At 38.3% G+C, this 24,960-nt stretch overlaps 1 protein-coding gene across 1 annotated transcript in view; it reads left to right on the top strand.

Annotated features, from left to right (window-relative positions):
- LOC109043181 (cytochrome P450 4C1) overlaps positions 1–24,285 on the top strand; it is a 31,552-nt gene extending 7,267 nt beyond the window's left edge. The window contains exons 2-12 of the mRNA XM_019060298.2: positions 1,211–1,317; positions 1,891–1,981; positions 12,168–12,353; positions 13,720–13,789; positions 14,629–14,755; positions 16,440–16,503; positions 17,904–17,995; positions 18,352–18,420; positions 19,399–19,567; positions 20,782–20,961; positions 22,103–24,285. Coding sequence (XP_018915843.2) covers positions 1,211–1,317; positions 1,891–1,981; positions 12,168–12,353; positions 13,720–13,789; positions 14,629–14,755; positions 16,440–16,503; positions 17,904–17,995; positions 18,352–18,420; positions 19,399–19,567; positions 20,782–20,961; positions 22,103–22,278 — 1,331 coding nt within the window. The 3' untranslated portion in view covers positions 22,279–24,285. The remainder of the gene's footprint in view (positions 1–1,210; positions 1,318–1,890; positions 1,982–12,167; positions 12,354–13,719; positions 13,790–14,628; positions 14,756–16,439; positions 16,504–17,903; positions 17,996–18,351; positions 18,421–19,398; positions 19,568–20,781; positions 20,962–22,102) is intronic.
- The last annotated feature ends 675 nt before the right edge of the window (positions 24,286–24,960 follow it).

Below are 24,960 nucleotides of genomic sequence, written 5' to 3'. Positions count from 1 at the left end.
TTCTCATTCAACAAAATTAAAAGGGGGCGGAGATTTTAAAACACCACAAACGAGATACTGGTTTAGGAGTTTCACCGTCGATATTCAGTGCGAGAGACTTTTTCCGAATTTTGCAGCCCCACCCTCCCCCGTCAGAATTCCTCAATCCAAGTCCGTCCGTCCTATTACCAGGTAAAGCTGGGCAAAACCGCGTATTTCATCGAAAAATAATGTTGAAACCGACTTGTACTCTTAAAAGCATTGCTATTGCATGTTTTAATGATATAGGCGCTGTAACAACAAATAACAATAGCGGTTATCAAGCTGTAGTGATATGTTATTGCACTTGAAAAATTAAGAGGAGGCGTTTTATCTTAAGTAAGGCAGTGGCCGACACCCCTCTCCTCAGGGCTATGTAACCGCAGAGCTTTTTTCAGGCTTCCTCTCCTTAAAAGTGCTTTATGTGTTTTAAAGATGGATTTTTGGACCGAATTTTGAGTGTTTGTTCAATATATTCGACGAAACATTGCACCATCAGTCAAAAGTTGCACTCTCACAATGTGAATACAAGCAAACTAGAGGGTATCTCATCCATCAGTTTTTCATACGGACACTATTAGCCAAAAACAGCCTATTTAATACGCCTAGACTGCCTAGTTCCCTCTCGAGTTTTATATTTTTTACAGAAAAAACAAAAGACACAATGCCTTGAAAATTTCGGTGAATTTTTGGGGAAACGAGCAACATACCAACAAAATTTAAAGCATTTTGCTGGTTAATATTATTACAAGAAAAGTAAACAAGTGGGGAATTAAACAGCGTTCGATGTAGTTAGGCTGCAGAGGCGAGGCGTGAATGATCGATTATCGATATATCTCCATTTGAAAGAATGGTAATGAATCGATTATTAAGGTGTTCTTTGCGGACACCCTGTTTATCGATCCTTTTTCATAGGTTAAAGGTGCCAATAGGTTTCATAGGTGCCTTTCATGGCAGATCAATCGATACATCGCAAAGCACGCCACGCCACTGTTAGGCTGATTCTGGTTCAATCCAGAAAGAACCAGAGTCTGGTTATGTCCATTTATCATTGTCTTGGACATTTATCTAAGATTCGTATCCATTCTTGGCTCTAGCTCTCTGTGCGGAGGTATAGCCGCTGTGGCGAACCGCAGTCTAGTGAAGCCTTTTTTCATCACGCATACCTCATATGTGTGTCGATTTGTTTCAGAGCTATTCAAGATGTACATGAAATATTTCAGGGATTTCGGTGACGTTTACGTGCTGTGGGTCGGCACTTCTCCCTTCGTATTCATCGGCTCGGCTGAAGCTGCACAGGTAATCGTTTTTCCAAAAATAATTCAGTTTGGTTCAGAAAGGACCCAACCTTAGTCAGTTCAGTTTTACGACAGAAGGCAGCAAAATGGTCAGCATAGAGAGCCATTTGACGCCAAGGAACATGTATTTGAGGATTTCTTCAATTGACTACCGTTCGGAAGAGGAAATCCATCAAGAGTGAAAAATAAAGCGTATGAACTTGCTAAGTTGGGTCTTTTTGCACTTTATGATTTTAGGGAATAAAAATGTTGGTCAAACATGAATAAAATTCAATGTTTTTTGGTTTACGTTTTTAATTTCAAACACAATTAAAATCAAGCCAAGCAACTTTAAAAAAATTAGGCGTTAATCCGCAACTTTTGATATATCATATCTACCAGGTTGAAGGCTGAAAGTTTTGAAAGTTCAACCAGACCAAATTTCATCTAAGTACGCCTCGAAAACATCTGATGAACAAGGGTTTTTTCCTTTTTCCTAGCTGCAGGAAGAGAGGACAAGGAAGGACACAAGTTTTGTATATAAGGTTACAGTCAATTTCAAAATCTAAATTAATTCGAATATGTTTTATTTCAGCCTTTATTAAGTTCATCGGCTTGCATTGAGAAAAGTGCCGAGTATAAACTACTGGAGAAGTGGCTGGGAACAGGACTCGTCACCAGTAAAGGTATTTTATACGTAAATGCTAGTAATAGTATAATTCTAATAATTAGTGGTTAATGTGTTGGTATATGCTTGCCTTTCCGTCATTTTTGCAGAAGAAATAAAACTTTCGCTAACTTTTACGTGTGGCAGAGTCAGGGCCATTGAGGTGGAATATTCAAAAAATTAATTTTTCACATGTGAGTACATTTCCAAAGTAACAGAGCGCTAAATGGTGAAGCAGAGAAAAACACAAATAAATTTTGCCAGCTCTACTGCCAGCTGTAGAGACGATTCATCTCAAACGCTAATGGCATCATTATAGTTTGCAAATTGAGCTTAATGTTCTTGACATTAGAGAGCGTTTTTTATTGAAAACTGAAAAACGATATTTTTTTTCGCTGCTCCGTAGAATTTGAGTTTCCACCTTGAGAGCCCCGCTGTCTGACTCGATGACATGTATCTAATCACTTTAATCATTACAAGTCGAATTTATAGTCGCTCTTTAATCAGTTACTTTCTTCGGAGGCCTCAAGATTGTTTACATTGAGATTTGGGAACGTCTAAGGAAATTATGGAAAGATTTCATGAGTTTAGCGAACTTAAAAGTGGGTACCAACCCACTTTAAAAATGTCAAAATTTTCAAAAGTGTCCCTTTGATATTTTTTTACTTTTTGCAGTGGCATAACATTAGGATCCCTTAAAAAGGTCTATTCCCAATGTTAAACCAATGAATTGTTTCCAAAATAAATGCTCAATTGGGATCCTCTCGGGACGAAACGAAAGGGACGCCCACTGATGAAAAGATGGCGACAAGTGGGCGGATGAAATGTGGGAGTGTCAATTATCTGACGAGCCGTGAGGGACGGTTAGGTAGCGCTTAACACCAGAGAGCTTTATGAAAGTGTCTTTTATGGATGTAAACTAACGAATTTTTTCCGAGTTCCGTTAAATTTTTCCCTTTCATGGGGTTTAGTTAAAAGCCTCCCTAGACCTCTCTTATTGTCAAAATGTAAATGGGTCACTGGCAAGGAATTTTTCTGGCGTCGCAGTATGGTTTTTCTCATGTAAAGTTTCGCAGAGGAACCCGAAAAGTTCGTTAATAAGTTGGAAAAATAAATTCTGGGTGGAGATACAGCTCATATAAATCGAACCAATCAAAAGCCGACAGTCGACTTGATGTAGAAGAGGATGCTTGAATTTGAGTTCAGCCGATCAGCAAACACCGTTTCCCCCGCCTAATTACGTCATCAGTGCCCGCCAAAAATACTGTTTCAGACGGACCCCATTTTTGGCATTTTCAAAACGGGGTTTCTTTGCCATTCAGGTTTCAAAAAAAAAAAAATCTGAAAAATCCTTAGCAGCTAAGTTCACTCCGTACTTTCAAAACATGTCCTCGCTTAGCCTTTTTGATATGAAGTAATTGAAAACTAAAATATTTAACCCTCTCATGAATTAGTTTTGGCTCTCACGTTCTAGGGTACACTAATCTATTTTTTAGCTTGCATAAAAAAATACAGTACCAAATTTTTTTTCAATATTTTTGTTACGAATTCGTAACGCTATGCCATAGAGGGTTAAATTTGAATTTGTATTTACAAAAGCATATTTTTCTTGTACCATGTGCTAAATTAAGCTTCTTTACGTACTTAAATTGTTAGGTAAAAAAATGAAGGTAAAAATGAATTTAAAAAAAAAAAACAAGAAGAAACATCCAACATGAATATGTTGGAAAAGCGTGCCGAAGAACTGAAATCTAGTGTGTGCACTATTTCCATTTCAACGAGATGTGTATAAATTAGTACTCTCTGCAAATTGGGGAGGAATTATTGATTTGATACCGTTGAATGTAAATACATTTTATTGAAAATACATTTTATTGAATAAAGAAAGTAACATAATTATATTGGATGAACAAAGAAAATAACATCATAAATCATTTAACTGAATTGGTTCATTCAGAATTTCAAATTAAAGTTTGGAAATTGTTCAGTTTGTTGCGTCATGTTGGAGATTGCTCAGTTTGCAGCAGCAGAGTATGGAGTTTACTCTGTTTAATGAGTCAAACTTTGTCTTTTCTCTTTTCTTCGATTGATTTGTATTAAAATGAGACTTTAAGGTATCTTTTCTGGAAATAAAAAAAAAAAAAACGTGACACCAAAAAAAAAAAAAAAAAAAAAAAAAAAAAAAAAATGCAACTTACACTCAGAGAATCAACAAGGGAACCTAACCTCCAAAACTCTGCCTTCCAATTGGTCGAATTGGAGATTGCTCACTTCGCTGCAGTTGTAACTATGGAGATGCAGCCAACTTGGGTTTAACCGCTTTTGAAAAGACGCTGATTCGCTAAATAGTTATGGCGGCATTTAAACTTCTAATTTAAATCCTCCGAGCGTAGAAAAGCTTATTTGACGTACCTATGAAAGAAAATAATACGGTTTCCACGGGAAAATGTTCTCAAGGGTTTCCAGTAACAGGATAATTCGGTTTCTCGATGAATGACCTTCAGGGCTTGACACTAGAACGGTTCAAAAACGGAAGAACGGATCCGACGGAAAAAAAATTCGGACCGCCCCTTGAAAAGCATTGGTCGATCGGTGTGCTGTACTACAGTACATCCGAGTGATTTCAAAAAGCGAGCCCTATAGGCACGCTTAAAAAATGGGTGCCGTTGACCCGTTCTCGATACCTCCCCAAGGAAAGGATCTATTTAAAAAGCGACTATGGATACGGTCCTCGATGAGTCTATTCATAATCAGTCGTATCATCGGGGCACCGCTTGAATCAGCAGGGCATCATTCTGAGTCTTTTGTATCCGTCTGAGAGTCTTTGGTCGGGTAGGGTGTCGGGAGATGAATATTTCGATTGCGCTGGCGTTGAGCGGTCAAAAATTGGCGGCCTTCACCTTCGCTCAAGTGCAAGTACATACAGATGCACGCCAGACGAGACAGTCCCCCTGTCCTCCCACTTCCACGACCAGTTGTCTCCCCATCTCGCTGCAGACAAAGAGCGAGCGACGCACGCGCCTGCAGTTTTGCCCAGACACCGCAACGACCTCGCCAGTGCAATTACCGACGACTGCAAATAGACTTGCTCTGTTGCGTTCCCCACCCGAAATTATCGAATATCCACGCGAGTCAATAAGCTCTGGTCGAGAGATAATATATTTTAGAGACCCCCCAACCGCTGTGTCATCGAGTGAGGTGAAAGTTATGTCCGGAGGTCAACGCTACTTTTCGCCACATGATGATTGATGAGCAACTTGTTGAACATGACATCATGACAAATGATGACATCAGGTCTCGATATATGATCAAATTCCCGAACCAATCAAAGTGTCGGGAGTCATCAGTCTTAAAATCATTTCTTTGCTTAATTTTAATATAAAAACTTGGCAGAAATGTTTCGTACGGCAGGAAATGATGAATGATGGCACTCCATTCTGATCAAAATTTGACGGCCCGTTCAATTTTGATCAAGGAGACGTGGTGCATGGTGACCATCAGCCATCAACTGGTCTACTTTGATCAGAATTGGTTCGGAATTTGATCGTGTATCCAGACCTGATCATAGATGTCGAGGTGGGTATAGATGCATTTGGTATATGACGTCACATTTCGATATAATTTCAATATCTCGAAAGTCGAAACGTGCCTTATCAATCGACATAGAGGAATCTGCGGGATGTAGGCAAGAGGGTGGGGGAAGGGTCCCTTTATGACGATGTATGATGTTACGATCAGCGTAATATACAATCAATTCTTGTGAATGTGATCTCAAACGTTTTGGTAAATGACTAGCTTTCATAATTTTAAAGTCCCATGTATTAATTGTTTATTTTCAGGATAGTTTCAGCATTATTTCGTCAATTTTTCATTTTGGAGGTTATATTTGTTTTTTGGAGCACGTTTTGACTTTCGAGTTATCGAGACGACAGTGTCGTCCCATGACGTCACCACTAAATGCGTCTATGACGGACGGGTGCAAATTAATTTAGAATCAATCATCAATTGTTTTATGTACTTATAGCCATCATGGGCGAATCTGAGGGGTGTACAATGAGAAGTAAAGTTCAAAATCTGTTTGTATTACCAAAATTTTTCCTCAGAGCAGACCGAATATTGCAGTTGAATGGACCAAATACTTTGGTTGTGTCCACGTCAAAGGTACATCAGGTTCCATACCATTGGAGCAGATCGGTTTTGGCATACCTCGGACAAGCTCCATCTGATATTGAACAGATGATGAGCAACTGCAGGTGCGGCCATATTCGAGTGCCTTCATTTTATCGGACGCAGCACGGACAGCTCTGAGGCAGGAATAGTTGCATTCAGTCGCTTCAGGCGTTCCGCCCAGCTTACCTGTGTAACCTGTGCAGATCTCCATGGTGTCGCTACTTGAGTTACTTTTTGCTCAGCAGAGTAGCGTTACCATCCACTCATTAGTCACACTGGTAAGCGAATTTGAGAGTTGACCTCCGAAAATAGATGACATTTACACTTTAGGGGAGATGGGACTGTGGTCTCTGAAATGAACCCACCATTTTTCTTGTTTCTTCCATTCACGCAGTACATGTTCTAAGTATATTTTAAACAAGGTGGGGGAGAGGCAACACCCTTGTTTTAGTCCCTTGGTTACATAAAAACCCTCCGACAAGGCGCCTTGACATTTGATTCTTGCTACAGTCCCTTGATAGAAGTGCTACTTTATTTTCCACATGGAAAAATACTAAACGTCGTTTCGTGAAAACTTTGGCATTTTTTCTTTTCTATGTGAAGAATATTTTGTGAAAATTTCAAGCTATGGTGTTGGTTCAGTCCTTTTAAAAATAAAATAGGAATTTGAGACATTGAAATATTTCGACTGAAAATATGTATTTACCCGTCAAAATTCTGATATCTATCAATAACTGCAACCCAGGTCACCGAGAAAATTCTGTTGAACGAAACAGCAGAACAACATTAAATAGGGAGAGGCCGCGGGGTGTTCCGAGTTGCGAGCAGAAATATTAATAGCTGATTTGACAGTCCCACCCCCCGCCCTGACTCAAACATTTCCCTCACTTGCACGCTCAGATTAATGGAGCGGGTAGGTTCGCAAATGCATCTAAATTAATCTGCAGCTGGCATGTTTTTACGAGGGCAATGAAGCTCTATGTTGCGAAAACGTAATCGAAGAAAAGAAGAAGCTTCTTGAACGAGCCTTGTCGATAAGCATGTGCAGCATCCGTCGAAACTTTAACTCTACTGCATCGGTTTTTCTCTCTTTGCATTAGTGGTTAATAAAATTGAAACGTTTCATGATCGCCACGAAAATCATCCTAAAGATTAATACAGAATTTGCATCGGTCTTAGAAATTTCACACAATTCTCCTTTTTTCCAAGAAGTTCTTTCAGTTGTAAATTCATTTGACGTAAAGTAGATTTACACGCAGTAGCTGGAAAATAAAACGCATATCGACGGCGCGGCGTAAGTCCGTAATCACATAGGGTAGGTGGGGGTAAGAGTACGCATTTTTTGGTTTTTCCCGTATTTTCGTGACCGAATCGACTTTTAAGGCGGGAAAAGTGATCAGGCACCTACTGCAAGCCCTCGCGCACAAATGCCCTGCGTTGTCCGAATTTAGAAATCAAATCCATGGCCGTGACGAATTTTTTTAAAAAAATTTGAAAATGCGTACTTTTGCCCCATTTAATGGGGCAAAAGTAGGCAGGTGAAATTTTTCTTTTAAAAACATCTCCTGGGCTCCAAATCGCTGTTAAATCCCGGAAAACGACTAAAAATGGTCTCAAAGGGTGCCAATAGTGCCTAACCACTTTTACTGAGAAAAAAAAAAAAAATAATGCAGTCTCCACAAGTTCCCAAAAAATTTTCGAAGTCAATTTTTTTTAAACAGGAAAATAAAAAAGTGTAATTGCCCAAATTGAACAAAGGAACATAAAAATTTATTAAGATACTTAGTAACTTGCCTATATCTTCTATTTCGAAGTTTCTATAACCCCCGCCCCCACTACACCCCACTTTTGGGCGCGTACTTTTGCCCCATTCTGGCTGCGTACTCTTGCCCCATTTGTAAACATTGGACAACATAAACTAAAACTTTGAGCCCAAGGCGCTAGGTGTGAAAACAACCACGGATTATTAAAGCCAACACTATAACACTTTGATACAGTGTCTGTCAGATTTTCTCCATCAACTATTTTACTCACAACAGACAATACAAATACTAAAAAAATCGATCTTTTTCGCATGAAAAGTGAACCTGCCTCATAATTCCGTCAAAACACATCCACTTCGCACAAAACTTCGTCAACAAGTGGAACTCAATGTTGCCAACAACCAACACCTGGTGCCATCATAAATCCAAACAAAGCGCGCGAAAAAAGTGCAGTGCGTACTTTTAGACTTTCACCCCGTGCGTACTCTTACCCCCACCTACCCTATATCTCATTTGTGGTGTCTGAAATTCTCCGCCCCTATGTCATTTTATTAAAGGAAAACAAATTGACATCATTCCTTGAAGTTTTTGCAGAATTTTTTTCGCACAGAGAAGAAAAATCACGGCAGTTTTAAAGAATTGTCGCAGAGTAGTTGTTCGTGTAAAGAATAAAGTACGACAGGAAGTCTGCGACGTCGGGAACCGAGTTCTGTGATTGCCGACTTACACCGTTGATATGCTCACTATTTCTCCATGCAACGGTGTTTACCATGAAGATCTCTCAAGTTATTGACCTAAATGGATACTCATTAAAAAGGGTCGACCCATATGAAGACTTAAAAGAACACAAAATTAGGTATCGTTAGCCGACTGATTCTCTTTAACCAAACAAAAAAAAAGCCAATAAAAAAAACAATTGACAATAAAAAAAAAATTCAAGAACGCATAACTGCATAAATCAGGATCACATAACGGCATAAATTAGGAACCCATACTGCATAAATCAGGAACGCATAACTGCATAAATCAGGAACGCATAACTGCATAAATCAGAAACGCATAACATACGCAACTCAGGAACGCATAACGGAGAAACTGTGTCACAGACAGGGGCCATTTTTAGTTTCGAGTATACAGTTGTGAAAAACTGGATTGACTCAAAGGCTCATTTGTTTCAAATGATGCCTTTACGGTAGTATGCTTTTTGAAGCATGAGCTCAAAATGGGCAAATTTGTGGATCGGGGAGTTGGGGTGAATTTAAAATATTCCCGAGGCGGTCAGCGGAATTTAGGATATATTGCATTCGATAGTGGTTCGATGCATCGTTTGGTTCGAAACAATAGAACATATAACTTCAAACAAAAATTTTACGATTAAAGTAGGAAAAGCTGAATATGAGAAAATTCCTTACAATTTTACTTTACGTTGCCATTAAATACTCATAAGAATCAAACATCTATCCCAAGAAACCCGTCCCCTTAACTTACATAGTTCACTTCTGAGGCTATGTTTACATGTTAAACCAATCGATATGTCGAAGGCAAATCATTAGCCAAATCAGGCATTTTACCAAATGCCTAGGCCGGTTGTCAAATTTTGTCAGTTTACAATTTTGTCAATTTTGTCAGTTAATTCTGTAAATTTATGGCACGGGTTTTCAATATTTCGGGGAGAATAACTCCTCAAATCCGTGGACTCTCCTTGTTCCTCCCTTCCATAAGCCTTTAGTAATTTTAAATGTTAAAATTATAATTATTCTATGTTTTATGACGTGCTGAAAATTTCATGATAAATGTGCATTCAGGATCTTAAAATTGTTTAAAATGCTATTGTATGCTGCATATTTTTATAGAGAATTCTTTCTAACAGTAGCAACGAATTATTACGTCTAAAATTAGGGTAAAAACTCAAATTTCAATCTAAGTAAGAATATTTGACTATTTGCCTAGGCATATCGAATACGATCCATTCATCCTCTCTCAGAAACAACAGCTCTTTCTCCTGCCTTGGAAAATATTCAACCTATCTATTTTGTAACCTTGTCTGCAAATCGTATGCAAGAGGCGTGCATTAGCGTGGCTCACTGTGAGAAGAAGTTATCGACCCGAGGAGACTGCGAAGCTCTCCGGCCGCGGGCACTCCTCGTTTCGCGCGATGCATCACTCTCTGTTGCAAAAAGCTGTCCTCGGTGAAGGTTGCAACTCCAAAGACTCTCGGCGCTGGTCCGATCCGACTGGATAAATCGATTCCATAAATAATCTTATGCAGGGAGAAGGCGGAAGGATTCATGTGCTTTTCCGGCTTCAACATTCCCACATGCAGGCCAAATTATTCTTCCAAGTCATCGTTTTCCCTGTTTTGTTTGCGCGACCAAGTCGATGCGCAAGCTGCATCTACTGAAAATGGGGACTTAATTAGCATGGCAGAATATCTTTACCGCACAGAGTACATTTGTGGTAATTTTTCCGATTATCGTCGCCGCACAAAATCATTTTCGCACAAATCAGATCTCAAACATCTGGAAACATCAATAATTTTTTCAATCTTTGTTCACTTATTTATCTTAAATATGCCCCATATTTTTCTCGCCGTTGCCGCATATACTACAGAAAATTATCTGCACGAATATGATTTTGTGCGGCAACGATAATCCGAAAAATTACCACTAATGTACTTTGTGCGGAAAGATAGTCAGCCATTAGCATTATGCCGCTAATTTCACGCGATCTCCGACGCAGTTTGTTTCCCTCCAAAGGTTACTAAAATAGAGGAACTTTGAATAATACTTTTTGCTAAAAAATCTTTCTACGCGAATCTTTCTCTGCGTCTGTCATGAAGGGGCGAGTTTTCCAGTGTGGGATTTCTCCAGTACGGCTCCTGGCTGCTAAAACCACTCCCAAAAAACTGGCAACGGAAAATGACACTCCTATAGAGCTCTTACGTTATTCGAGCTTTTTTCTTGCAGAACTGCATGAAAGCTGCAACGCAGGAGCAATGTGAAAAGATTTTTTGGCAAGAAGTATTAAACGAGTTTTAATACTTGGACTAATTTCACCGAAATCAGCCTAACTGCATTTTATGTCCTCTAATTATTCCTCGTGTCTTTTTTAAAATTGATAACTGAACGACTTAACACATTTAGCCTCGCTCTGAATTTACCTTCATAACGAATATACGAAACAAATTTCCGAGTTCCAGTGTTGCCTAGTTTTCTTTTCAAAAATTGAGTATCAGTATCAGATAATATTAGGCAACATCTGATGTAGTTCGGCCGACTCTGGTTAAAGCCATCCGATTAATCGTTTGAAAGAAACTGTTTGCTCCAAAGATTTGCGTGAAACCAGCGCATAATGCTAATGCAGTTTCCATTCCCGAGACTGCAGACTGCTCATCGACTTATCCGCGAATTTATATTCGTGTGTACCTGTTACCCTCTTCGGTCACGCCTTGTCAAGGTCACATTACCCTCGTCTGAAAAATGAAACCTCATTTTTTCTTTCACAGTGCATTGGGTTTCATCTTTCTCGATGTACAAAGTAAGATAAAGCTTCATGCAGCTTAGAGATGGAGCACTGTCTGAGTATTGTGTTATTAAGTCAAAAATGGTGTATTTTTCCTTTGCTTATCCTGCGTTTGCCGTATTATTTTTCTGCCGATTATTTTGCAAGCAGGCGAGCTTCTTGAGAGTTTCACTACAATATTACACTACTGCGATTGCACGACTAGATAAAACTTACTGACAGAGTTTTTATGAATAATAGAAAATGTGGGATCGGAAATAGCAGGAGTACACCTGAGTGACTTTAACGCTGGGCTAGGAAAAAATACCAGGTGGATTTAAACACCTCCCACGAATGAGAGATTTCAAAATTCTTTTCATTATACATCCCTCTACCAACATGATTTGAAATAAGTTTTTATGTATGTATTTAAGTGATAAGGCTGCAATTAGATCGCATTTAGCAAAAACAAACCAACGCATTTACAGTGTTGTTAAAATGTAGCTTCTTAATAATTTTCTAAAAAATCTCCCAAAATAGCAAATAGTTTTTGCATCCCACCACAAAAATTTCTGATTTTGAAGGGAAATAATTGTATGAATATTAATATTGTACACATATTTATTATTTTTTTTAAAAAAAATAATTTTTTCTACGATATTGAAAACACTGTAATCACGCTGGTTTCTTTTTGCTAAATGCGATCCAAATAAGGTCCCTGATTTCTCTGAATCGCGTTTTCAGTTTTTTAATTTTTCAACTTTCTTTTAGGCGAGAAGTGGCATCAGCGGCGAAAACTGCTCACTCCATCGTTTCACTTTAAACTACTGGAGTCGTTCATTCAACCGGCAAGTTCATGCAGTGATGTGCTCGTGCAACTGCTTAGAAAAGAGGTGGACAGAGAGGAATTTGACGTCACTGAGTACATTAAGCTCGTTGCCGTTGACATCATCGCAGGTCAGTTACATCTTTGGAAAGAAAACTCTTCAGTTGGATGTATTTCTGTCAAACGTAGAGTCCCTTTATACCCAGAGTTACGACAACTCACTTTTGGTTGGGCCAGGATTGGGCTGAAAGTGGCCTAAAAAAAAATCCAATTCTGATTGGTTCTCGCTCATGGAGGCCGAAACGAGTGCACCAAGATGGCGGTACCTAGAATGTGAACAAGAATAATGAAAATATTACCTAATTGTGGTTTATCAAGAGTAAATTGTTATTGCCATAGGTCCAAAATGAAAATAGATTAAGAAATTATTCACAAACTAATCTCATTTTCTTTTTAATTGATCACTTTGTTGATGTTGTTGTTTTTGTGTGACAGACATCGCAGGATTCCTGATCCTTATCCTTCAATATCGTTCGTTTGGGTGCACTCGTTTCGGCTTCCATGGCCAGCCAAGGCCGGCTGCCAGTCAGCTGATAATCGAGTTGTCGTAACTCTGGGTATAAAGGGACTCTAGTCAAACGGAACTATGTGCATTAAGACATGAGCCCTGAGACCCATAAGAATACATGCGTAACAGGACTCACGTCATAATGCGCGTAGTTCCGTTTGTACGTCCAGTTGTAAAATACATTGAAGTCAGTTGGTTTCGGGATAAATGGACAGTTTTTGGATGTGGCATTATTTTGAAAACGCTACTCTAAGTCTACCAGAGTTATTTTTCGACTTTTTAATACTATTATCGTATGTTACGTAACGATATGATGTTATAACATATGATACGCACTGCTTGAATATTTACTCTGTAAACTTTTATAATATCTTATTCAATTACAACAGTTGTATATTTTTCCTTATCACAATCATAGATCTCGATCTGAGTAATATCGATGACAAGAGTGGGAAACCATGCCTCTCTTCCGGCGATGTTGCAGACTTCCAGTGATGCATTATTTTTAATTGAAAAACTAGTCTACGTATTTTCTCGAAAACTTCCTTGATTTTCCCTCCGGCAAGCAAAATATCTTCTATTTTCAAGCTCAAAAATTGACCTGTTTGAAAAAACAAAATAGGAACAGAATTTTTTTGAAAATACAAAATAAGTGATTTCACACTTTGGCCATCGATATACTAGTTAAAATTAATGATTACTTTCGCATAATATAAAACGTCATTAAGTAATTTATCTTTAATTTCTCATATTTAGTCCAATCCATTTTTCAAACGCCCTTTTAAAGGGCTGAAGCGTAGAGCATCTCTCCCAAAAAGAGAAGAGTATTTATTCACAGACATTTAAAACAATTGTTGTGCTAATAACAATGTTCCTTACTCGTCTTAATAACCTGAGGGGTGATGAAAAATGTTGTTTACCTATTTCAGAGACGGCCATGGGGTATCACCTGAATGCTCAGCTCAACGCACGCTGTGACTTCATTAAAGCTATCAATACGTACGTATTCTTGTTTATCTTCAAAATTTCTACGCGGTTGATGTATGAACTTTAATTTTGGTAGAGGACGTTCGAATATAAATCATTAGATATTCAAGGTGGCCCCTAAGAAAATAGAATAGTTTAAGAGTGTACTAAAAGTCCATAATGATATAGCGATGGCAAAAGTACAAAAGCACGTATCTCCATTGCGGTATTTCAAAATGTCCGCTCCTATTTTGTTTTTTCGAAGAGGAAGAAGCAAGCTTTACATTATGAAAATTGTACAGAATATCCTGGTAACCAAGAATAAAAATAAGGAAGTTTTCACAAAAGTATATCAACTAGTTTTCCAAAGGAAAAATAAAGTATGACAAAAAGTCTGTAACCTCGCAAACGGAGAAACGTGGTTTCGCATTATATCGATAAAGATATTCGAAATTATATCTGAGTATAAACTGCGAATCAAAAAGACATCAATACCTACTTTATTCAAATGTATTTGTGGCGAGATAAACTAAATTTTCCGACTATAAAAGAAATATCGCACAAAATCACCACTGAGCAGTGCCTGAAGCAAACCCACTTAAATATAGAAATGAGGGACCTTTAATTGTAGCCGTGCCTACGTTTGATTTATTTATGAGCTTCTCATACAACTCAGTTCGATTAATCGTTGCACTGAGTTGTGCTGTACATCAGGGTATTTTGAAGTAGTCCGCTACGTCCACGCCATTATTTTCTCTATGAAAGAGATCGCTTGAAAAAATAACAATTACTATTTCGCCAGCTAAAAACGAATGCTAAAAATAACCATGCACGTATTTCATTCATTTTAATTTTGATGTTTCAAATTACAGATTGTCCGCCATCAGTCAAAAAAGATTCATGACGCCATGGCTAAAAGTTGACTCAATATACAACCTTACATCATATGCCAAACAAGAAGATGAAGCATGTAATGTGGTCCACCAGCTGCGAGACACGGTGCGTATGAGTATATTTTGACTCAGGCCCGCCACAAAGGGGGGGATACTGGTTCCCTGGTACCAGGGCCCGGGCCCCGGAGGGGGCCCGTGCTGCCCGTGAGAAACCACAACGAATTCACATGCAACCCTTGTTTCGTAGGAAAAAGTGAAAAATTTACCCTAAAAATTTCGCAAAAGGTGTTTTCAAAAACACGCTGGGGCACTGTAGGATTCTTCTTAAATTTTTAAAGAAGTATAATTCTTGGAAAATTTTTATCTATTTTCAAGATTTTCAGTACAAAAGGATAATTTTAGTAACTGCGCGTTTCATTTTCTCCTGTCGTCAGATGCTAAGAGTCTCCAGTCGGGGCATCCTCGACTTCAATGGCTCATGGCTCAACTCCCTTGCCATAGACAAACGAAGGGGGAGTCCACGGGGGCCTGGCCCCCTTAGAATTGAAAATAGTATCATATGCCCCCCCCCCCAAAAAAAAAAGTAAAAATTTTCCAGATGTTTTGAATGCAAGAATTCGCAAGTATTTTTTGCTGAAAGTAGAAAAAAAGCGTAATTATTCCGCAGAAATTGATGGAAAATTTCGTCATAGAAGCTTCAAAATGCGTCGGAACAGATTTATAAATTCAAAAATTTCTCGGGGGATGCCCCTCGGACACCCCCCCCCCCGTGCTTGGGGCCCGGGCCTTAAAACTGGTACCAGGGTCCGAGATGGGATGTGGCGGGCCTGTTTTGACTACAACATGTAAGAGTTTCTGGTGAGAGGCGGCTTTTTGTCGCTTTTAGAATAAAATGGGTCTATTCAACTTTTCCCCTACCATAGTTTGTCCGTTCTCCGCGTCAAATTTTTCAGTAAAATATATCTCGTCTGCCTCTCCCCAGACACTAGAAATAATCGAATCGTCATTTCAAAATTCTTGGTTGTTTTAATTGTGTTATGAAAACCCTATATAGCTCTAGCTTTAGTCGCACATCGATCTTTCCATCAGTACCTCAAGGTCACACAGTCAATCGGAAATGATGTGACAACCAAACCTTTGACGGAAATAGACTGAAATAAAGTCATTTTATGTTTGCACTGACTGTGTAACCTTGAAATGTTAACGAAAATATTATTGATCTGACCACGGCTTATGTTCTGTAAAGTGTAAAAAAGTTACTTTCGGAAGTTGACCCTCAGAGTCATCAAATGATGACTGATGACCAAAGTATTGGACAAACTGTTTCGAAAACGAGACCGAATTTAACAAACTTGTTTTCCAAACTGCTTGATCCTTTATTCATAAGTCATACCACACAGTAAGAAAAAGTAACCAGCATTTTGTGTGGATATGGGAAGTAAAACGCAAAAGAATCCAGACCTTCGGTTGACTCAGGGGTTTCCCAGTCTCTCTATTGTTCTGCTCTGAGCTACTTTCACACCGCAAACTGTACCAAAATCAACACAAAATTTGGCTTGATTTGTGTTTCGCTTCCCACATGAACCAAAAGTAAAACAAGACCACAAATATTTTTATCAGTGTAGGCCAATGAAATTCTCAATAAGTGTTGCGAATTAATCATCATAAGGCGGAAAATAGTGTTAACTCCCCGAACTTAGCTTTTTACTTTTCCGGTTACATGAGAGTTCGCGAGAGCTCTACTAGGTGGCTCCCTTTAAATTCGTTTTAATCCTGAACTTATTTTGCAGATCGTGAAAGGAAGAAGAGAAACAAGAGAATCATCGAAACAAGAGTCAAATCCGAAGGAGCAGGGTACGTGTACTTGAACTATGTGATTTTAAATTTAATACCGACCATGGATAGGTTTCGTCAGAAAAAAATGCCAAGGAAAAACTATCATATTCCCCTCCTCCTTTTTTTTTTAAAAAGTGAGTATACCCTTGTCATTCAACAATGATGGAGATGGAATTTTAAACTAACTTGCTCAATATTGAATTAAAACTAAAGAAAATCAGACTGCCTCTAAAAAATAAAATCGGAAAAATCAAAGTACAGTGTTTAAAAAGTGCCGTGAAAATTACCTTATAAACTGGTTTGAATTTAAGCACGATTTGAAAGGGCATGGGCAGATGGGAACATGAAAACAGCGCCTGAAATTAAAAGACCGATCACATGTATCACACACGAGTAAGCGACCAGCTTTTTTCGTTTAGGACGAGAAGTATCTCATACATTTTAGTGCATGCACACGGGGCCGGATTAAGGGGGTGGCCACATGGGCCGCGGCCCATGGCGGCAAATCAATACGGGGCGGCAAAAATTTGCAATTTTTTAAAGTATAGGTATAAAAAAAAATCGGATTTAGAAACAAAAATTACTAACGAGAAAAGGCGACAAAATCTCTCATTTCCTGAGAGTAAAGTAATTTCTAATTTTGTCGTCTTTCAGTGATACAAAGAGACAGCACCTTCAATTAGTCGAGTTAAGAGAGAAACCAAACACGTAATTTGGCCTGGAACAGCGCGACTTACAGAGAAATGATGAAGAGCACTTAAGATGAAAAGGAGAAACCCTCGGCGTGGCGATTGGCATTTAACAAATATTAGCGCCTACAAGACTGCACGAATACTTCACGCATTGCATCAAACACTGTGCGGTCATTGCGGTCAGCGTGAAACGGATAGCGCCTACAAGAATGCATGAATACTTCACGCATTGCGGCAGCAAACAGTGCGATCAGCGTGAAACGCATAGCGCCTACAAGACTGCGTGAATACTTCACGCATTGCGCCAAACACGGTGCGGTCTGCGCGGCGCGGCGGCGGAAGTTAAAATCATTAATCCACATTTATGTTTGTTCTTTCATAATTTTTTTGTTCGTTTTTTATGAATGGAAGGCCTTGTCCACACAGAGATAGATTTACGAAACTTAACTTTCGCGCAAAGTTCCGTGAACTTTTGCTAGTAGTGTTGCCAGGGCTTTCCCAAAAAATGTATTCAACACGAGTAAACGCGTCTTATGCACCATTCCCCCGCTGACACGTTCATTAGATGGCTTTTATTGATGTTTCAAAACGAATGAGAAGGGGGCGGCAAAATACAGGCGGCCCATGGGCGGCAAGTAGGTAAATCCGGCCCTGCATGCACAGTATGAATTAATTAAATGAATTATATTTTATCATTATAAATAAATACTGTTTATATTTCTGCAGGTAAAATCCGACTTTCCCTTCTTGATTTCATGATGGAAAATAACATGTCCGACGAAGATATCGGCGAAGAGGTTGATACTTTCATGTTTGCGGTAAGCGAAGTGCATTTTTCTTACGATAATTAATCTCACTTATTAATTTAATTTTTTTTTTTTTTTTTTTTTTTTTTTTTTTTTTTTTTTATTTTAAGTCATTGATAATGTAATTCGTCACCACCTTAAATCAACGTATTGATCTCATTGATTTACATCGGTTGAAAAAAAATTTACTGACACGTACTAAACAAACTTGTATCTCAGTTCCAGGAATTTTAGTCACAAAACAAAAGAACAAAGGCGGAACTCAGCTAGTGTTATATTATATTAATTTTCACGATTATTTCATATTTTTCAATGCTGCTGCCCAAATTATGACAAGTTGTAAGAGATGTCTACTTTTGATTTTGCAGGGACATGATACAGTCGCAACGGTCGTTAGCTGGTCCCTCTTTGTTTTAGCGCAGCATAAAACTGTTCAGGTAAGGTGCACACAACCTACTCAAAATCTAGCGAAATTTCGCTGGCATTCGTAATTTTTAACAATATAATATGGTCTAGATAAAATCAAGAAAATCTATAAATGTGTGAAAAAACGCAAAAAAGTATTCAAGTTTTATTAAACTCGTCGAAAAAGTAGAATTGTAACTGATATAAAATAGACCTCGTTTCATCATTTTGATAGAAAATGTGAGGGTATATAATATTTTTCACGCATTGACAGGGCCTGATTTCTTCCTCTCTGCATTTTGAAATAAAAATAAAAAATTAACAAAAAAAATAATGAGTTATAAAGACCAAGGATGTTTGGTTTAATTCTGCATGTATATGCACTTGATATTAGACAAAAACACGACAGTAAGGCCCAAACACTGTTGAATAAGATGTTAAAATAATACTAGGTGCAGAATATCTCACAATCATTTAAAAGAGTCAATTTCAGTGAAAATCTACTTGTGCATTTCTGACAATTTTTTTACAAGATAAACTACACTAAAATTGTGTAAATTCGTAAAAGGAAAAACCAGAGGCATTTTAGAAATGGTCCCGAGAGAGCCAAGAGCTTAACCGTTCTTTCACTCGAATAATAATCTACCTCTGCAGGACTGACTATTTATAGTGAAAGCGGTTCCTCGTGGAAGACCGTATGGATTTTTTGAGGATGTTACCTTCTTGTTATTCCTAATCTCCTGGTTTTTGTACTATTTTTTTTTACTAATTAGGAGATCAGAAATAACAAGACGGTAACATCTTCCAAATTTATCATGAATCCTGACAAAAAAAGAAAAGATCAACAAAGTATGCGTATGGATTTTGATCACGATTCCTTCCGTAAGGGAACATGATTTTGACGAGGGAATATGGAACTAAACCTATAACGCCTATCGTGAAATAAAGTGCTTTTGAGGTATTTGAAGTAATGCTATATCAATGAAACATCAATTTCAATCACTTTGCAGGAGAAAATCCTGGAAGAATTCGCGGCAGTATCAGCATCTACGGAAAACCCATTCTCAGTAGGCAGCATAAACAAGCTAGAATACTTAGATCGTTGTGTGAAGGAAGTCATGAGATTGTATACGCCGGTCCCTCTCATTGCAAGAACAGCAAATGTGCCTCTCAAAATCAGTAAGTCGCTTGTACTTAATACACCGATGGTGAAACTCCCAAACCACGTATCTCGGTTTGCGACGTATCTCGGTTTGCGACGTTGCAGACTTCCTGTCATATTTTTTAAATTGAGAAATACTCAACGTTGATTCTCAATAACTCCCGTGTTCTTCTCTGTGCGTAGTAAATTCTGAAAAAACGTCAATAAAAGGTATTGATTTGTTCTACTTTCAAAAAATAAAATAAAAGCGGAGATTTTTAAACACCGCAAACGAGGTACGTGGTTTAGGAGTTTACCGTCAATTTTTTCTACCAGAAATGGGTCTTACCTTAATTGTCCACGAAACGACTCTGATGCATTCGTCGTCCCTAGGCCAGTTAAAGTATAAGGGCCGCAGTGCACATTTTTGGAGAGCAACAATGTTGTGATGCATACATAAACAATCAAAGCATATTTCGGGAAACTGACAATGTCACGCTAAAAATTTAGTAATAGACTCTATTGATACAGTGAGCAACGCTGGAATTAAACTAAGGTATAAGAAGAACAAAGAAAGTGTCCTCATTTCCTATCACATACAACAAAAAGCAAACGAATTTTCTTTAAACGCTTGTATGCGACTACTCGGGCTCCATACATGTCAGTGCATGTTGCATACGCATGGCAATGAAGGCGTTTTGACTTTCTAAGTATTCACCGCTTCACTCACGGCGGCGGCGCGGCGCTAGGGTGAGCTGTACTGCTCTGGTCCAAAAGAATAGAGCACCTTCAGCTCTTCGTTTATATTACAAAGACACCTCTTAGGCACTATTAGTTGCACGTACAGACGTAGGGACTGACTTTTTTCTTTTGCTTTACTTTTGATAGCGCCATGTGCCGATCATCATTTGCAGATCGACTATTTGTGCCAAAAAGATGTTTTGTGGTATAAACCAAGTTAAAAAGGCGTTCTGTGTTTCTTGACCTCCGCAGTGCTGCACACTAGCGCTGTGGGTGAAGCGTTAAGTGCTTAGAGAGTCAAAACGCCTTCATCCTCGCGCATATGCTACATGGACATCCTTGGAGCTCGAATAATTGCATCCAGGCGTTATGGCGACATTCGTCATCGTCACTAGCTAAGAGCGCTTTGTGTAAACAAAGAGGGGGGCTTATAATGAGATCAAAATCTTACATAGCAACGCATAGCAGATATATTTAATGGTTGATAATAATTTCTTTTACAAACTTACAGATGATTACTATCTACCTGAGGGAACTCGTATTTTGACGATTCTCCATGCAATCCACATGGATCCGAAGCATCACGCTGACCCCACCTCATTCAACCCAGACCGCTTCTTGTCCGAAAACACCGCAGACAAACATCCGTTTTCTTACGTTCCGTTCAGCGCAGGATCGCGAAATTGTATCGGTAAGCATTTTAATTTGTTAATTTCAAAGTCTCGATATCTAGACTTTGTATACTTTTATGTAGACTGTTATCTACTTGCGTTTCAATTTAATAGACCACCAAAAAAACAAGGTACCCTTTAATTTAATGAGCCGATTTCGCACAACGTCGCTCTTATTACGTAAGAGCGTATCTCTATTTTCAACTGCCCCCAAAAAGCATAAACGCCGATGGTATACCTATTGGTAATTCCGGCGAGACCTCTTCACAACAGACTACCTGATTTTCTTTATGTCTCCAAACAGCTTAATTTCATGCCTTTAAAATAAGTCTAAAATACTAGTTTTTAAGGTCTATCAACACAGAGGGGCACATAGCTCGTCTTTTTGTACAACTTGTAATCACAATTTTCTTTTTTTTCTCTCAGATCCCGGCCCCACCATGTAGAGCTCAGGTTTTAGCGTTTTTCTTTTAAAAATTTTTATTGTTTCCGACTGAAAATGACTCAGTGTTGAGTCGAAACGTCTCGGGTTTCATAATTGTGTATTTTTAGCCTTGTTTCCCGTTTTTTTCATCTTTGTTGTTCCACTATTACGTAAGAGCGTATCTCTATTTTCAACTGCCCCCAAAAAGCATAAAATTGTGCAGACAACAGGGTTCACGTGGATCGAGATGCTCATAATTAATATTATAATAAAATCGCATACGAATGATGTTGAGCACATGAAAGAAGCTAAAAGTCAATTCGAAGTACTTTTCAGCGTTGGTTTTGTAGGTCGCTTCTGATCCAAACGGGGTTCATATTTGAAAAGAACGCAGAAAATTCCATGAGGATACAATATTTAACTCAGTTACATTAAAAATTGGAAAATTGTTCTATCTGATCCTAAGCCTCCATTGTACTTAATGCGAGGTAATTACAAAGTCCCGAATTGGCAGCACCACGCATCACCAGCTTGTAGCTTTTGAAGAAATTGAGACGGAGATTTAAAATTTTGTGTGTACACCTATAGGTCAAAGAAAACGACTTTTCGGACCCTAAGATTTTAAGGGGATCCCTCTGGAATGGTACAAAAGTCCCATACGATCACGCGAATCACACTGTACAAGGTGTAATTCGCGTAAAACAATGCATCTTAGTAACAGGTTCACTCTCTTGCAGGTCAAAAGTACGCTATGCTGGTCGTCAAGATAATCCTGATCAAAATACTTGAAGCGTACGAGCTTTCAACGACCATGCGATCGACGGACCTCAAAATGTACGCAGAACTGGTTCTCATAAACGAGGGTGGCATCAAAATTTCCCTCGAGGAAAGGAAACACTCGGCCAACGCCTGATTCCTTCCATACGGAACGACTGCTATACCTCTCGATGGTCTCTCTTCGACTGTCATTCTACGGTGACTTTAAGCATCTCGATGCGTTTATCTGTGATGTTACGATCGGACGGATCGTTTTAGTATTAAGTTAGTTTTAGTATTAAATCTTAATAAGAGACTCAGGTCTTTTTGCTGCGCAAGTCTCCGTCTTCCAAATCGGAAGACGAAAACGAAGAGGAGAAAGAGGAACAACGAAGGAGAAGAGATGGAAATTATTCTTTCTATTTTACATCTTCCTACTTTTCTCCTACCTCTTCTTCCGTTTCTTCTTTTTTATTTGTTCCTACTCCTTCTTCTGCCTCTCCTTTTCCCTCTTCTGCCTCGCTTCACCTCCTATTCATCTTCATCATCCTCTTCTCACTGCTTTTCCTCCTCTTGTTATTATTATTTCTACTATTCGTCTTTTTCTTTTTTTTCTTCCTCTTCTTCTCCTCCCCATTCTCTCTCTCCTTATCTCCTTTTACTCTTTTTCCTCTTTCTCTTATTTTCCCTCAACTTAAATTCCTTCCCATTTATAATGCATTCTCATCTGAAATATACTTCAGGAGTCTTACGACCTGAATCCGTCAAACTAGAGTTACATCAGATATGTTGTTTAAAAACTTCCTCAAAGTAAATGTTTCACATGTTAACATTTCAAAAATGTAAAGGAGGGGCTCTTCGCGACCATACCCACCAGTCATCATGTCTTCTCAGGTCCCTCTAAAAGCACCGAGCACAAGCAGCAGAACAAATGGACTGCATTTTGTAATTAGGAACTATAAAGTCCGGTCCGGTTTAAAAACAACGTATGTGCCATTAGTTTCCCTTTGCACATGAGTGTTTTTCCAGAAGAGCCAGAATTTATAGTTCCAAATTGCAAAATGCAGTCCAAATTGTATTACCTGTCACACTTTCACCCTAAAGACAAGTCCTTAATCCCATGAACTTTCTCGCATAATGAGATATAGGTACACAGAAAAAAGAGGTAGGTAGGGGTAATCACCTAAAATTGTGGTACTAACCCATTTTATTGAATAATGTAGGTGTTCACAATTAATTGTTGTAGTACCACAACTCAATTTGGGGATAGTACCGAAACAGTGGGTTAGTAACCTAATTTATTGGGGCACTATACCACAATTAATTTAAGCTCCCTAATCACGTTGGGTCTTAAGCCCTACCTCTATTTTTCCGTGTATATAGCTTTGACGTTTTTGTAAATATGTATATGCCTCTAGAGTAACTTGAAGCTGATAAAATACCATCTAAATTGGCAAAAAAAAAAAGTCCTTGATTCCGACGATGCATTTAGCCTTACGCTGCAATAGTTATACGGTGACGGTCGCTCTAAATAATTCAGCTTCTGTTATCTTAGTGGGAGACGCTCTTAATCGTCAAACATATTCGCTGTTAATGAAATTTGTAAAGATCAGAGATTCCTACCTTTAAAGCGAAAGCTATTTTAATTGTTTTTCAATAAAATGTTCACGTGTAAAAATTTTAAATTGTTTGAGTCAGATTTAACCCACCGCTAGAATATCCAAATTGTACGAATACTATTGAAACATCACATTTTACCGTTTGTCTATACTGTGATCTTTATAATTTTCATTTTGATAAACTAGATTTACATATTTATTTGATTGGTGCCTTTGTATACTTATATGTACGTGTTTAATTTGTAATCAAAACTAATTTTAGAATTACGATGTATTCAATCACTTTGACAGCTAGTAGCTGAACAAGTGAAAACGTTCACATTATTATTTTTTTGCGTATGACGCTTCCAAGTGTCCTCTGTAAAATTACTCCTCTCCGGGCTCATAAGTGTATACCTAATGGAAACCGCAGTTCTGGCGGTTAAAATAATCGTCGAAATGATGTTAGGTCAATAAAAATTTTATAATGCTCTTGACAAATTACGCTTCCTCTATAGCTTTGGCATCCTTCAGGATGAATAGCCCAATCTTTTTGTCTTTTTTTTTTAAGAAACAAATACGTGTCATAATCGCCATAAATCCCACATTCGATTTTGCAATCTTGTAAGCAGTTTGTACTTGTACCATCACTTTCAATTGTGCTATGGAACTTTTCTCTCGTAATAACCCTCCTTCCCCTAAAATTATAAACTTATTATAATTGTATGTACCTACATACCGTAGCAAATACTTTTTCGTAACAGGCAAATCTACTTGTGGCAAGAATTGATCACAGTAGTGTGGGCAGAAATTGTTTTGCAAGCGATTGATGCGACTTGTGAAACTTGCAACGTGTCATTTTTCTCAGCGGTTTCTTCATCATAATCAGGCAACAGATGCCCATACTACTTGAATAAAACATGTATGTCCAATATCAAAATATAATACAAATAAATAAAATCTGGACGTTATGAGACTGTTTTTCTTCTCTTCCACTCATTGAAGCTTTTTTTTTTTTCAAAACTTGAACAACTCTTCGCAGCTCCTTAAACGCCGCTTTTTTACAAACTGTTAATATTATGGTTTTATAAACTATTAAAATTATGGTAATAGAAGGAATAATCACGTTTGTTATTTTAATGTTCATGTTGTTGGGACCAAAAAACGGCTTTCGTTTTGACATTGTTAAAGATTACGTTGTCTTCCCTTCTGCGGAGGATGCATCTTAATTAACTTCGGTG

Source organism: Bemisia tabaci, chromosome 1 (genome assembly GCF_918797505.1).
Source record: "Bemisia tabaci chromosome 1, PGI_BMITA_v3".
Lineage (NCBI taxonomy): Eukaryota > Metazoa > Arthropoda > Insecta > Hemiptera > Aleyrodidae > Bemisia > Bemisia tabaci.
The sequence above is the reverse complement of the archived record's forward strand: the minus strand, read 5'-3'. Positions and strand labels throughout refer to the sequence as shown.